Source organism: Oikopleura dioica, chromosome 1, assembly GCF_907165135.1.
Source record: "Oikopleura dioica chromosome 1, OKI2018_I68_1.0, whole genome shotgun sequence".
NCBI lineage: Eukaryota > Metazoa > Chordata > Appendicularia > Copelata > Oikopleuridae > Oikopleura > Oikopleura dioica.
In genome coordinates, this window is record NC_137291.1 from 443,343 (window position 1) to 457,615 (window position 14,273).

Genomic DNA, 14,273 nt, shown 5'->3' on the forward strand with positions numbered 1-14,273 from the left:
GAGGTTGGCCTTAAAACTCCCTTCTAACTCATGAATGAGCTCAATTTTCATCAAGCTTATGAGAGAAGAGTAATGAGAAAAATAATGAGCCTTCGGGAAAACTGTATCCACAACGTATATATTATTTGTAACATATTTTCTAGCAAAGATTCTTCATTCAAGAAATAATTTTGTTTGAAAGATATCAGTGTACGTATTGAAAGATCAACTTTGCAATTCGATTAAAGAATGAGTTTTGATTTATTTTTAAAAATTAAAAAGAAATTAATATCGATCAATATTTTTAAATCGTTTTTCCGCTTCTTTCTTGAGTTTCGAAATTTGACTTCTTGTGGGTCGTTGTGCAGGATCCTTTGTGGTGATGAGAGACTCATTGAGAGTCGAGTTCGATGAAGAGATGGATCGTGCTATAAAAGAACTTGGAGATAGAAATTGAAATAAATCAAACCATTTGGATCTTCTTCCCAAATCCACAGTTCAAATCCAGCATGCTGGTCTTCGTTGGGATTCTCATCGCTATGCCAGTATACGTCGATTTCAGTTTGATCAGTCGACCATCCAAGAATCATGTTTAAACCCATTACATCATTCGAAAGCTTAAATTTTATTAAAAGATATTGAAATATATATTAAGCATCGAAATTCTGGAAATTTTCCTGCAGAGAAAGAATTTTCAGTCTTTTTACGATTATGAGTTTATTATTATTTTTTTTAATAAAGATTTGATAAAAGAAAACTTATGTTATATAAGGAACGGGACTTTTTATGAGTTTTTAAGAAGAGCAAGATCAAGCTCTATAGATCGGGGTTCTAAATCTAATCCCGAACTCTGTAGTCTAAGTCTCGTCTAGTCTAGTTTGAAGCATTTTCAAAATTGCTAGTCTAAGTCTAATCTTGTCTTGAGATTTTTCAAAATTGCTAGTCTTAGTCTAGTCTAGTCTGTATTATGAATTTTAGACATGTTTTAAAAGCAATAATTAAGCTAAATACGATGACTTGAGTCAAAAAAATTGAAATTTATGCATTCTCATATGCTAAAATAAAATCAGGGCGCGTCAAAACTGATGTTAACGTCCGATAATGGACTCTGTCTCCTCAGATTTTTTAGTCTTAGTCTAGTCTAGTCTTGCCGACTATCTTTGAGATCCGAGTTAGTCTAGTCTTACTAGTCTTTAAAACTAAGACTACAACCTGGGGACATTTCTAGCCCTATGAGTCACCCATATTATTTCTGAGCTCTCCATGGCTCATTGGCCGCTTGACTCGAGGCGCGCTATCGAAAATTCCTGTAGCCAACAACAAGACCGAGTCAAGCAAGTTATGAGTCACCAAACCGGGCTAAAAATGTCCCCAAGGAGTAGACTAGGCTAGGTCCTAGCCGGGCTAGGACTTTAGTCCGAATCAGACTCGTCTATTTTGAACCCTGCTGTAGATGTCGGGGTCTGCATTGACGATCAAAATTTTGGCTCTTTTGGCCCAATTTGATAAGGAAATTTTAAAAAATAAAGTTTTCTCTAAGATCAGGCGCGGAGCGCACCTAAGCGCCTGTGTAATGTAAAATACTGATACATTTTTTCATGTGCAGACCGTACGCGCCCTACATCCAGTTCGTCCTCAAAGATTTATTTTTTCGAGCTGCCGAGAAAAATTTTAAGCGATTTGGATGAAACTTTTTTTGGGGCAATGTATCAAACTTCTGGACATTTTTGAGCAAATCGAATAATGTCCAGAAATTTCATAATAATTAACCATAGTTAATTTCAATCTGACTGACGAAAGACGCAGAAAGCGGGCGATTTTTTCTTCTTTTTGCTCATTGCAACTTATTCTGTCAAATTTTTGCCACAATTAAGGGTTTGAGCTACTTGTTGGATAAATTTGAGACCTAGTCTTCAATGGGATAGTTCCTTCACTATGCAAACAAAAAAGCGTAAATCGATATCGACGCCCTGAAATTTATCTCTCGCTTTTCCTGACAATAGTCTCAATAGATAGATAATTAATTGAATTTTCAAAAATATAAAATAATTTTCGAGAAAAAATTAATTTGTTAACAAATTAAAACGACAAAAATTCTTCTTATTATCGTACATGAATATTGTTGTTTTTTTTTTCAAATATAAATTTCTTTAATATTCTGCGATAATATTTGTTTCTTAAAATTATTTGATTAATACTTACATAGGAGTATCCACAAATATTTTCTTCAACTGTTTCAATTTGAAGGTAGTCTCCGCACTCAGGGTCAATATCGAGGATGTTGAGGTAGTAGTAAAGAGGAAATCCGTTCGATTTGACAGTCACTAAAATATCCAATTTTCAAACGCCACTTTGAGGGTGAAGGAGGAATTGTTTTTTGACCCAAAGCATCCATTTTCGGGGTCAAAATTTTGAAATTCCTATAATAAATTTTTCGAAAAGTGTTGACGGGGGGGTCCTTAATAATATTTTGCCAATTCGACAAATAATTATTTTCTATCCAAAATGAGAGAAGATTTTATAAAAAGTTCTTGCTCCAGAACAAAAAAGGTATAAAATTCATAATTGTCTAGAAATTAAAAAATTTGAAATTGTTCATTGTTAAGCCAACTGAGGCTTTCATAACTTACGCCCACAGCTCATGTCATCAGCGTAAAATTCCTCCGGTTCTTCGCCACCCGCTTGAGCTTCTTCAGACATGGCCTGTTCCAGCCATCCAGCAAAGTTCATTGGTGGTGTTAAAATGAGCATCTTTCCAGGCGAGAGAATAGAAACAGGGATGTAAAATATTGAAATTTGGATTTGAAATTAACCAAGTCAAAGGTTATCATTAAATTATTGGTCTATATGCGCTCTGAGCCTGATATCATAGAAAAACTTATTTTTGATATGGATTCACAAAAATGTGACTATTCCAATCACAAATATACAATCAATATGCGTCTCCCATCTTAGAAATGACCTATTCTTTATTTTACTTATCTATTTCTTTTTATTACTATATCTTTACAAACCGGTGGAAAACTGGAGAAGAGGAGAATTTTTATGAAAAATATTTATTTTTTGAAAAAGATCTGAATTTTTTGAAAGAATAATGAATTAATATCTTCTGAGCTTAGCGAAAATGTGATCGTTGAAGTACAATGTATTTATAGAGGTCTTTTCATTAATGAAATAACTATAAAATGACTGTGACATTTTCAAAAATATACAAAGTATTTTACATCCCAGAGTAAACGGATTATCTGCTGAACAAATTGTTTCTTGTGACGAGAATGCGTAGATAATTCCTAAATTAAAGTCGAGAAGAGTTGATTGGATTTGAATTCTCACCCATATTGATGTAATATAAACCAGTCAGTGCAGCAATGATAACAGGGATCATAAATTTTATTCGTTTCTGAATAATTCTATTATGATATTCATATAACAGTCTCTACTAATTTGGGGCGGCGATGTTACACGCCAGTTTAAAAATCTACTGCCGGGACAAACAAAATAAATACGGATACACAGCCTCAAAATTAAATTAAAAAAAAAATCAAGTTTCTGCGTGGCGTTAAGAAGATTATTATCGATGCCGTAATAAAAAGAGACCAATAACCGGTTTTTCGAATTCGCTTCGCTCCAAAACCGCAAAAGTCCCAGTGTGAATTCGGACCGCTGGCCGATCTGATACCGATCCGTAGGTGTAATGGCAGAAAAATCGAGCCTATGATCACCTTTTAAAAACTTCCAATATGATTCAGAGTTAGAATCGCTAGATTCTGGCGATCATTTTGGTACCAAGATCATCAGAATCGGACTAGATTTTCGACCGAATACTCCATTATGCCTATTGTCCCTGTTTAAAGAGCAGGTTCTGTTCTACCAGAATCGATTCACAGAAGTTGTGAACAGGGACTCTAGCGAGGACCAGTGCCTAAAGATGCCCGAAAAATGAGTAAAATCGAGGTGAAATCGTTGGTCTGAGTTCTGAGAGGCCAAACTTTACGTTGATTATGCCCTATTTTTTCGGCTTCTTTCGACGCTGGAGTATTCATCCCTTTCCGGGCGCTCGGAGTCTGAAAAACCAAAATGAAGTTCAGAGGCTCATTATCGGTCGAAAATCTAGTAAGATTCTGATGATCTTGGTAGTACCAAAATGATCGTCAGAATCAACCATCGTGGCCTTTTTCTACGGCGCCTATGACTCATAAAAAAAGGTAAGCCAGCGCGCGTAACGCATACTTTCTCTCGAAGTCACATCCAATGGGGAAAGTCGATCTTGCAACGTGGCCTTGACTTTCCTCTTTTTTTAATGAGTCATAGGTGCCGTAAGAAAATCCACGATTGTAGCGATTCTAACTCTAAATCATATTGGAAATTTAAAATAGGCGATCATGGGGTCGATTTTTCTACCGATCCGATCAGAGGTCCAAATGTGAAAAGAAATCGCGAGTGCAAAGTGACTGCCAGCTTTTTTTAAATTGCAACTGCGACTGTAAATTGACTGCAAAAAACTGCCGATTTCGATGTTATTTATATAAATTTTTAAACTCAAACTTAGCTTAAAACAGTCTCTTTTACAAATTTTCCATATGAAAGAAACATTATCTAATATTAAAATGTCTCTTTTGATAAGATAATGTAATACAATAGGTCTCGGAAGCAAAATTTGCCACATAAATATTTTTTGAAGAGGCAGTAGGTTGGCAGCACGGTCAGTATTGAAAATGGCACGAATTTGCTGAAAATGGCACGAAAGTCGAGACAAATTTTTTTGTGCATTGAAATCACTCGTTTCGGCAAAAATGAGTTATTTTAATGATACTTAAAAGTGTAGCGATCGGACCAACTCAATGAAACATAATCAGGCGCGGAGCGCATATATACCCTGATTTAAGTAGTTGGGTAGTAGTTATGCTAGGTTAGGTTTATGGATTAGGGTTAGGGCTAGGCTTGAAAACAGAAACAAACGAATTATTCGTTTTTAAAAACGAATAATTCACCGTAAATTTATTGTACTTTTTTGAAAAAACGAATAATTCACCGTTAGCTTATTGTACTTTTTTCTGTATTTATCGAACCATTCAGTTGCCTTGAAGGCCGAAAACTTGCAAATAAAATTTCAAAAGCAACATCTTAAGATTTGTTACTTTGAACGGCAAAAACTGCAATTTTGTTGCGAACAAGTTTATGGATTTTAAATTAAAATTTTGATATTTTACAATCTTATTACCTTAAGAATTGCTTTTTTCTTCAGTTTTGGCGCTTTTTCTGGAATCTCTGGAAACTCATCAGGGTTGAGAGCGACTTTTTCTGTTTCAACTTTTAAAGCTGGTTGCGCAACTTGGGCATTTTGAGCATACATAGGCTGAACTGGTGCTTGTTGAGGAATTGGTTGGCCATAAGCATCAACTTGAGGAGCAGGTGCATACATGGGTTGAACAGGTGCTTGTTGAGGAATTGGCTGAGGAGCTATTTGAGGAGCTGGAGCATATTGAGGTTGATACTGCTGAGCAGCAACCTGAGGCGCGTGCATTTTACTTTTTTACAAACTGAATTTGTATCCCGTGCTTTCTTATAAAAATACCCGCATTCTAGAGAAGTGAAACCAAAAAAAAGCTTGTAAGAAGAATTCAAGAGGCAAGATTCTCTTGTCAAACGTTTATTAATTTAATAGTTTTTGTTCTGAGTCATAAATCCCTGATAATAATAAATGGCGGTAGAGTTTGGTCAAATCTTGTACCGCTCTTTGAAAGATATAAAATGAAAAGTCCGATTCTGTCTTTTGATTTTCAAGGGTATGGTACGCGCAGAGGCGATCTCCTCAGGCCCTATCAATACTGGGAAAGCGTACAACAGCTCAAAATGAAGTTCTATCCTTGATCTTCTGATTTACACGAGCTTTTATCGGAATTCAAACAAAAATGTCACGTGCGGGTGGCTTCAAGTTGCCGTCTCGGTCAAAAAACGCGAAATAAGCCTATATTCAGAGGAGATCTCCTCTGAAATTACAAAAGGAAGCCCCCCCCCAAAATCATTTTTTATAAGAAAAGTTTGGAGCCTTATCTTTAATATGATATGAGCTTTTTTCAATCGGTCAAAAATTTTTATGTTAAAAATTTTAAAGTACGAAGCTACTTCAAGAAAGATTCCTGCTTGCCCAGATCTACTCAGATCTACCGGAAGAGACGATTTCTTCTTCCTCTTACTGCGTTTAACGTGTCTTTTTATACTAAAAAGTGCTCATAAGCCTTGTAAAAATCTAGTTTGACTTTTAAAATTTTGCAAAAAAATTTTTTTTCGGGCAGAGTGAACAGCTCACTCTAGAGTGAACAGTGAACAGGGGTTTTCGGCGGATCTCGAACCCTCCTGCTGGGCGTGCGCTAGAAATTTTTGTTTGTATGACTTGTATCGCTTGTTAGTACTGTTTCAGTTTTGCGCCTAAGGTGGAATCTGTAGAAAATTTTATACGCTTTTGAATTGTGCAGGTTTCTGAAAGATCATATAAAATTTGCAGGACTAGATGCCTTTTGAAGTTGCGCCCCTTTTTGGATCTAGCTCATCAATGTATAGTCATGGAGAAAAACGGAAAGCTGAATGAAAAAGCTGAAGAGCTGTAGATATCAAATGCAATAAGAAAATAACAAAAATCTTTTAAACAAGAATATCTGCGGGCGCTTGAAAATCGGGGCGGCGCTATCTAGCCGGGTCCCTTAATCATCACCGTCGAAAAAACAAATCTCATTTTTTTCAATCTAGAAATTTTAAGTATTTAATTATTGATTTGAATAACAAGGCAATCTTCAGAAAAACCCTTTTTTCGTAAAAAAATTGATTTTGACAATAAATAAGGATGCCAAAGTATTTTCTAAAATTTCAAAAGAAGAAACAAATTGTCTTTAAATAATTTTTTTAATGTAAAAATAAAACAATGATGATAAATCGGCTGAAAAAGAGCAATTTTTATGATTTTGAGTTATTTTTTCATAAAAATGGAAAAATTTTCATTTTTTTTTGACACAGGTAGTTTGAGAGCAGAGATATTTTTACGATTAGCATTGTTTTACTAAGCTGATCATCGAAATTTGGCAAAATTTTTGAATTTTTGAGTAAAAAATAAGCATATTTTTGTTTTCAACGAAATTCTCGGAAAAACACGATATTCTCTAGAATATGTTTTGTAAATTGTAATTTTGAACAAAATCATTCAGTTTGCAATTGACTCAATTGCGGGAAGGACATAATCTGCAAAAATGATTATGAATGTCCAGCAAAATGCTGGTGCTCCAGGTATGAATAAAAAAGAACTTTAGCTGAAAGTCTATCGGAAGGGTGAGGGCATTAAGAATTTGCTGCGAATTGATTTCTTTTAGAATTATTCAGCTTAAATTCGTTCACCGTTCGTTCATCGTGTTTTAAAGAGACAAAATTTAGATAAATTAGATTTGAAATTTAAAATTAAATGGCGACTGCCTCTGATGTACATTCTGCAATTTGGCTGTTAATTTCGAAGAATTCCAATTTTGATTTAATTGACACTGTCATTGACAGAAAATAAAATCGAGCTTAATACTTCTTAACCTTTAAACAATTGACTCTTTTGAAATCGTTTTCTTACTATTTTATTTTAAAGAAAAAAATGATTTTTGACGAAATAGCAGTTGACAGCAAAGTTCCAAATGTAGCAATAATTGCTGCTACATGCTACACGTGATACATCCCTCAAAAAAATTCCCTGCTACATGCTGCACTTGCTTCATAAGAAATATTCTATCGCGGAATTTTTAAAGTCAAACTAGATTGCTTCTTTGTTTATAAGCACTAAAAGGTCCCAAAAGAGACGTTATTAGTAGCGAGAAGCTAAAAAATCGTCTCTTTCGACAGATATTACTGTAAAATGTATCTGTCATATTTTTGTTTTTGCAATATTGCATTCTAGAACAAAATTGTTCCTTTTTCACTAAAATTTTCTGCTGAATTTTTGGGTCGATACTTATAAATCTGCTCTGAAATAGATAATTCGCTGAATAAATTATGAGCAGAAAAAATAAGAGGGTCACTTCGTGAAAAAATTTTGAAAACACTGACAAGAAATCCGATTTTTGATAATCCCCGAATGTGAGATACTTTCACAGAGTTTAAGAAAGCGCAATAAATAACTTATAACCTTTAATTATTTTTTAGCCTACCAGCCTCCAGCGCCGGCTCCGGCACCAGTTGTGATCCAGGAAAAGAAGTCAAACACTTGTTGCATCGTCACAACCATCTTGATCTGCCTCTGTATCGGTGTCCCGCTCATTCTCTTCCTCACACTTGTTGTGTTTGCTACTGCTGCAGTTAGCGAGTAAGTTATCTCAGATTCCTTAAAGTCAATTTTTCATGATTATAAACCTAAGAATGATTAATTGGATTAAGAGCAAAATTATTGATATTCTCATTCCTTATATTCTAGATATGAAAATTTTTATTTCAAATGCATAAAAATGATTAATCAAACTCAAAAATTTGTATTCAGAATCAACGATCACTTGGCTACTGCTTCCCCTCCACCTGGATGGAACTCCACCTACTCTTATTCCACCTACTCTTATCCTAGCTCTTCTTCCACTCCAGCTGCCTTTGCGACTTCGTTCACTTCGATGGGCTCAATCGACTCTTCTACCGTTGACATTTGCGCTGGCGATAACGAGTACTCTGTTTCTTCTGGTGGTACTTTTGAGTAAGTTTTTTCTTTGCTGAGCGGTTGGCACAAAAACTCGTCAGTTGGTATCAACTGATTTAACCCGCTGCCGAGCGCGTAGCATCCTAAATTGTACAAGCCCTTTTTATGGTAACCGGTGAAAATAATTCGTTAGAACGAATAATTTGTTTTCCTAACGAATAATTCTTTACATACCGAATGATTCGTTGTTTCCAACGAATAATTCGTTTTTTAAAACGAATAATTCGTTTGTTTTTGTTTTCAAGCCTAACCCTCACCCTAACCCATAAACCTAACCCTAACCCTAACCTAGCATAACTACTACCCAACTACATAAATCAGGGTATATATGCGCTCCGCGCCTGATTTCAGAGATAAATAAAGAGCTGTCTTTCTTTCAGCCGCACCTTTAGTCAGTTCTTTATGAAAAATTGAGTTGTGAACCAAGCGGGAGGACCGCCTTTCAAAACGAATAATTCTGTAACCCTAACGAATTATTCGGTAACCCTAACGAATTATTCGTTTTAAACGAATTTTTTACGAAAAATAGCTGTTTTCCCTTGAAAATAATTCGTTAGGGCAACGAATAATTCGTTGCAACGAATTATTTTCACCGGCGACGCTTTTTATGCTTTTTAAGGCAAACTTAACATTGAGATTTCTCAAAATTTTCTTGTTTATATAAAATTTTAACCTTTTTCAAATAGATCTTACGATTTGAAATTACAAAAATATTTTTGTTTGCCGCTAGAAAATGGGAAAGAAGAAGTGAAGTCAGCCCTTGCGGCGCTTCTTTCCTATTATTTTGCGACGCGACATTGTCTTTTTCTCTAGACTTGATCAAGAGCGCCGCTAAAGAAACCGTCATTCTTTCTCGATTATCGGTCCTTTTCCTCTTCGGAAACTTTGTAAAAAGTGTAAATCTTATAGAAGAGGCTTTAGTGAATATCCAAAAGAAAATATCATGAATAAAGACAAAGTAAAATGGGGAGAAAAATGCGCTTACTGTCGTAGCATTCCGAAACTCCGGAATCCGAATGCTTCGCTTACGGCAAGCCAATGTAGTTGAACGCTCGGCAACGGGATAGAAACTAAAGCCTTGATGCGTGGCGTAAAAACGACGCGCGTCTCTCGAATATTCATAACAAACAAAATTTCAAACTATTCGTACTACATAAAGAACCTTTAGAAAAAACGTCGTCAATAATATAAATGTCTCTTTTAAAAAAAATATAAATCAAATAAATGTCAAAATTTGCAGCTTCTAGTGGCAGTCTTAGTTGTACCAACAACTAAGATGGGAGATACAGTGGGTTGCGCAGGTAGTTTCCCTCTTAATCTTACGACGACAAATGTGCCATATATGACACAAAAATTTTAAACGCCCATTTTTCTCTCTTCTATCACTTCAATTTCTTCCATTTCATTCATTTTTGGTCATTGGTCTGGGATTGACACTAGGTTCATGGTCGAGTTAAGGTTTCGGGCTGTGTTTTGGTTTGGGTTAAGGTTTGGTTTCGGGCATTCTATTGCTCAAAAAATGGCGTTAAAGTTCATGTGCCATATATGGCACAGTTGTCGTCAGCGGGTGAATTTCCGCTTTGGTTAAGAGCGGGCCAAGAGCAACGAATCCTGCAATCATTTTAAGCGAGTCTAGAAAGGAATAATAAAAAAGCGCGGGCAAAGTGGCAACCAAAGCTGCAATCCGAAAGGGGCAACTACCTGCGAAACCCACTGTATGCCGTCAATCAAAAAAAGATTTATCAAAAAAGCTTCACAAATAAATTTAACGAAATATTTTAGATCACCAAACTACCCCAGTCCTTACAACAACGACGCCGCCTGCACGAATAAATTCACCTCTTCTTCCGATGGTATAACGTTTGCAATTGTCAACTTCCACACTGAAGCTGGTTATGATGAACTTACTTTCCGGGGTGATGATGCAACTGAATATGCTTTCACCGGATTTGTTTCAAATGTAAGTCATTTTTTTTCTTGATGAATTTTGAACATACTCGTTCAATGATTTTGATTTTGAATATTTGTAACGCCGTTACAATTTAAACTACTTGTAATGTAGCCGCCCTACACCCCAAAAATGTTGCTTTTTGATCTAGGAATCCAAAAATATTTCTCGACCACCTTCCCCTTAAGTTCTAAAGATATAGGTTGAGCGTAATAGCGTTAATAGCGATTAAAAGGTTTTATCGACAAAAATTGTCGAGCTCCAGTTGCGGAGTTAAGGGACTACCCGCAGCGAGCTCGCGCCGCTTTTCATGAGCGCAGAATTTTTTCTTACCTACTTCAAATTTAATGAATTTCAGATCTAGTGTAAATTTTTCTCCTCTTTCGTCTCAAATTCGAATTTTTTTCATATCATGATTTTTAATTTCAGGAGGCAGAAAAAGTGACGCTCAACTTCAATAGGAATCAGCTTCTAAAATATTTGTCACTCGAAGTTACAAATACCCTCATCGAAAAGCGCATTCAATTTTGACCAGGTCCAAGTTCGCGTGGTCTTAAAATTTAGCTTATATCAGGTCATTATGCGGGGATAAGTGCAGTATCTTGGTGTGAAGCCGGTGTCTCGCCTATTCAGCGAAAATAGTGCAAATTTCCCGCCGCGCGAAGGGGGTTTTTTGATAAATCCCCTGATGACGATCTTATACAAACAAAAATCGAAGACCACGCGAACGTGGACATGGTCAAAATTGAATGCGCTTTTCGATGAGGGTATTCATAACTTCGAGTGACTAGTATTTTAGGAGCTGATTTCTTTTGAAGTTGAGCGTCACTTTTTCTCCCCCCTGAATTCAAAAATTATAATATGAAAAAAATTCATATTGGAGATCAAAGAGGAGAAAAATCTACACTAGATCCTATATTTTCATGAAATTTGAAGAAGGTAAGAAAAAGTTCTGCGCTCGTGAAAAGCGGCGCGGTGGTCCCTAAACTCGCTGCGGGGTGTCCCTTAAAAAAGGTTTCACTAAATATTTTCTATTGCGAAGAAAAAAGGAAGGAATTATTCGATTTTTTAGAAAAATCGAGTCTCATTCTCGACCACCACCCAATCGCCTCCTAAAATTTTGTCGTCAGAATCTAAGAGGCGCCGTCAATATGGATTTTTAGGGGGTTTCAAAAAACCATCATTCAAATAGTGCCCATATCAATAATCTTTTTAAGAAACAATAGACTTGAGCCAAAAATTTTATGATAAAAATTAGTTTTAGGGCTCAAACTGAGAAAATTGTTAAAAATGGCCATTTTCTGCCAATTTTCACGAAAAGGCCCTTTTTGGCAAAAATTTTTTCTAGTTTTTGAATATTGATGACCTCCCTGAAAATTGATAAATCGAAAAAAAGTTGACGATTTGTCAATAATTCATTTCGTAAGAAACTTTCTCATGATTTTAAGCGTCACATGATCATATCTTTTGCAAAAGATCCAACATGGTCCAAGTGAGAACCACTAGCGCTTATCAAATTTGAGTAGCTCCTAACAAGAAATATAAGATACACAAAATTAACATTCAAATTCAGTCAACACGATTCTCCTTTTCTTCTTCTTACGTCGAGGCCCACTTCAGCAGTGATTACGCGTTCGCTTATTCTGGTTTCCAAATTGATGTTATCGACGGCTACGAACCATCAAATGAAGTGAGCATGGTCTGGCCGAACGTCAGATTCACTGGCGAAAAACCACCAAAGGAAGAATAAAAAAAGTTAAGAAACTGGCATTTTATATCACCTGCAATAGTCAATAAACGAGTATATCTTTACCGGACAAACGAAAAAAAAAATCAAAAGTTTTAAATCAAAGCTCTTGATAAATGATTTTTTTTTATTTAATTTTAAGCTTTCGAATTATACAGACATGAGCATTCTGCTTTATTTCTGTCAACCCAAATGATTCAAATAATGGATAAATTGGCTGCAAATTTTATGATTGTAGGCGGTCACGAGGAGACTTTACTCCCAGATAGCAGAAATTCGAACAAGGAGACTTTTTTCTCCCATTGAAGGAGTAGTGGGCGATTTGTTAAATTTTCGAATTTCAAATTTTTTAATTTTAGAAAGACAACGTCAAGAACATCAAAAAAGGTTCGGGAGCTTTTTTCTCAACGACAGCGAAAGATTGTGAAAAACGAGTTTAAAAATTGGCATTTTTGAGAGAATTCGTTGAATCATATTTTTTAAGATTTGAAAAATGCATTTATTTTAATATTTTAAGAAAGCTCACGACTCGCGTTGTACAGTGGGTATGGTCAAATTAGCAGGTAGTTTTTTTGGCAGATTTCGACAAAATATGCTAAATTGACCATTTTCTCAGAAAATGGTCAATCAAAATCTGTTCATCAAAATCACTCCCTAGGTTTCATTACTTACTTTCTTACACGCACTTCTTGTGTCTCATCCTATCTTAATTGTTCCTTTTCTTGGTTTACTCTTCAAATTGTTGGGGAGGGGTCGAAACGGTTGTCTCTTCGAACAGTTCGGGATCCCGAACCATTCGGGATTCTCTGAATGATTCGGGAGTGTAAGGAACTTTCATCTAACGGAAGGGTCAAATTTTCGCATGATTAAATGGCCAAGTTTTTTTTTCCGGGAAAATAAGGATTTTTCAAAATTTTTTCGATTTTGAGCAAAATCTGCTAATTTGACCGCTGCTAAATTGACCATACCAACTGTATTTTTGATCATTACAATGACTCAGTTTTCTACCTGTATTACGAGTGAGCGCATTTTGAATTTCATTTTTTGACATTACGGGAGACACTTAATTATGCCGCCTTGCGCCGCCAAGCGTCGCCCTGTCACGCCGGATCCGAAAATATTTTTTCTTTCAAAAGCGGATATTTAAAATTTTCACGTCAACTTTGTTTTTCTGTTGTATCAATATTGATTAAAATTTAATAAAGGAAAACTTTAATTGAAGATGCCAACCTTATTCAGATTTTGGCATAAAATCACTAATTTATTGAGCACGCGATGGGCAAGAGGCCCTTACGCGAGCATTTTCTTGAAGAGAACTCTTTGGGTTGGCGGGGCCCATCTCTCGCTCTTATTCATATTTGTTCCTTAGGTTATGGTTGAGTCGGATCAGAGCCGGATGGTTTCGGACCAGGCGGCGCTGGGTCCTTTTGCCCTTTTGGTCCTAAAATGACGGGGTCAAGTCCAGAGTTCGAAATCCGAGAAAATGTAGCTGCTACCTGGTACCACTTGCTATCAGTCACACAGGGCTGATTCCTATCTGCTACCATTGCTACCATTCAAGAAATTCTTATCTTCAGAGAATTTTGAGAGTGAACATCGATTCGAAAGTCATGGTCACTGTTCAGTCGAGTGAAGTATTCACTTTGCCAAAAACGAGACAAAATTTTTTTTCGCAAATTTTTAAAATCAAACTAGACTTTTTATTAGCCGTAAAGCCTTTTTTTCTCAAAAGAGACGTTAAAATTAGTAAGAGGAAAAAAATGGTCTCTTTCGATAAATCTTAGTAACAAATGTTTTCACATTTTTTTTGCAATAATACATTCTAGAACAAAATTTAATTTATGACATGATTTCAACATGATGTTTATTTTACTCAATAATAAACAAGT

General features: G+C 35.7%; 2 protein-coding genes across 2 annotated transcripts; one reads left to right on the forward strand and one right to left on the reverse strand.

Annotated features, from left to right (window-relative positions):
* Positions 1 to 222: 222 nt before the first annotated feature.
* LOC145710867 (uncharacterized) lies at positions 223 to 5,532 on the reverse strand. The gene is made up of 7 exons (XM_081788575.1): positions 5,201 to 5,532; positions 3,313 to 3,379; positions 3,209 to 3,269; positions 2,610 to 2,743; positions 2,182 to 2,303; positions 449 to 596; positions 223 to 407 (listed from the first exon to the last, which is right to left on the reverse strand). Exons 1-7 carry the CDS (start codon positions 5,501 to 5,503, stop codon positions 265 to 267), a joined length of 978 nt encoding a protein of 325 aa, XP_081644701.1. The 5' UTR covers positions 5,504 to 5,532; the 3' UTR covers positions 223 to 264.
* A 1,614-nt stretch (positions 5,533 to 7,146) lies between these two features.
* LOC145707520 (uncharacterized) lies at positions 7,147 to 12,457 on the forward strand. Its single transcript, XM_081785061.1, has 5 exons — positions 7,147 to 7,257; positions 8,152 to 8,311; positions 8,483 to 8,686; positions 10,472 to 10,649; positions 12,211 to 12,457. Exons 1-5 carry the CDS (start codon positions 7,221 to 7,223, stop codon positions 12,385 to 12,387), a joined length of 756 nt encoding a protein of 251 aa, XP_081641187.1. The 5' UTR covers positions 7,147 to 7,220; the 3' UTR covers positions 12,388 to 12,457.
* Positions 12,458 to 14,273: the final 1,816 nt, after the last annotated feature.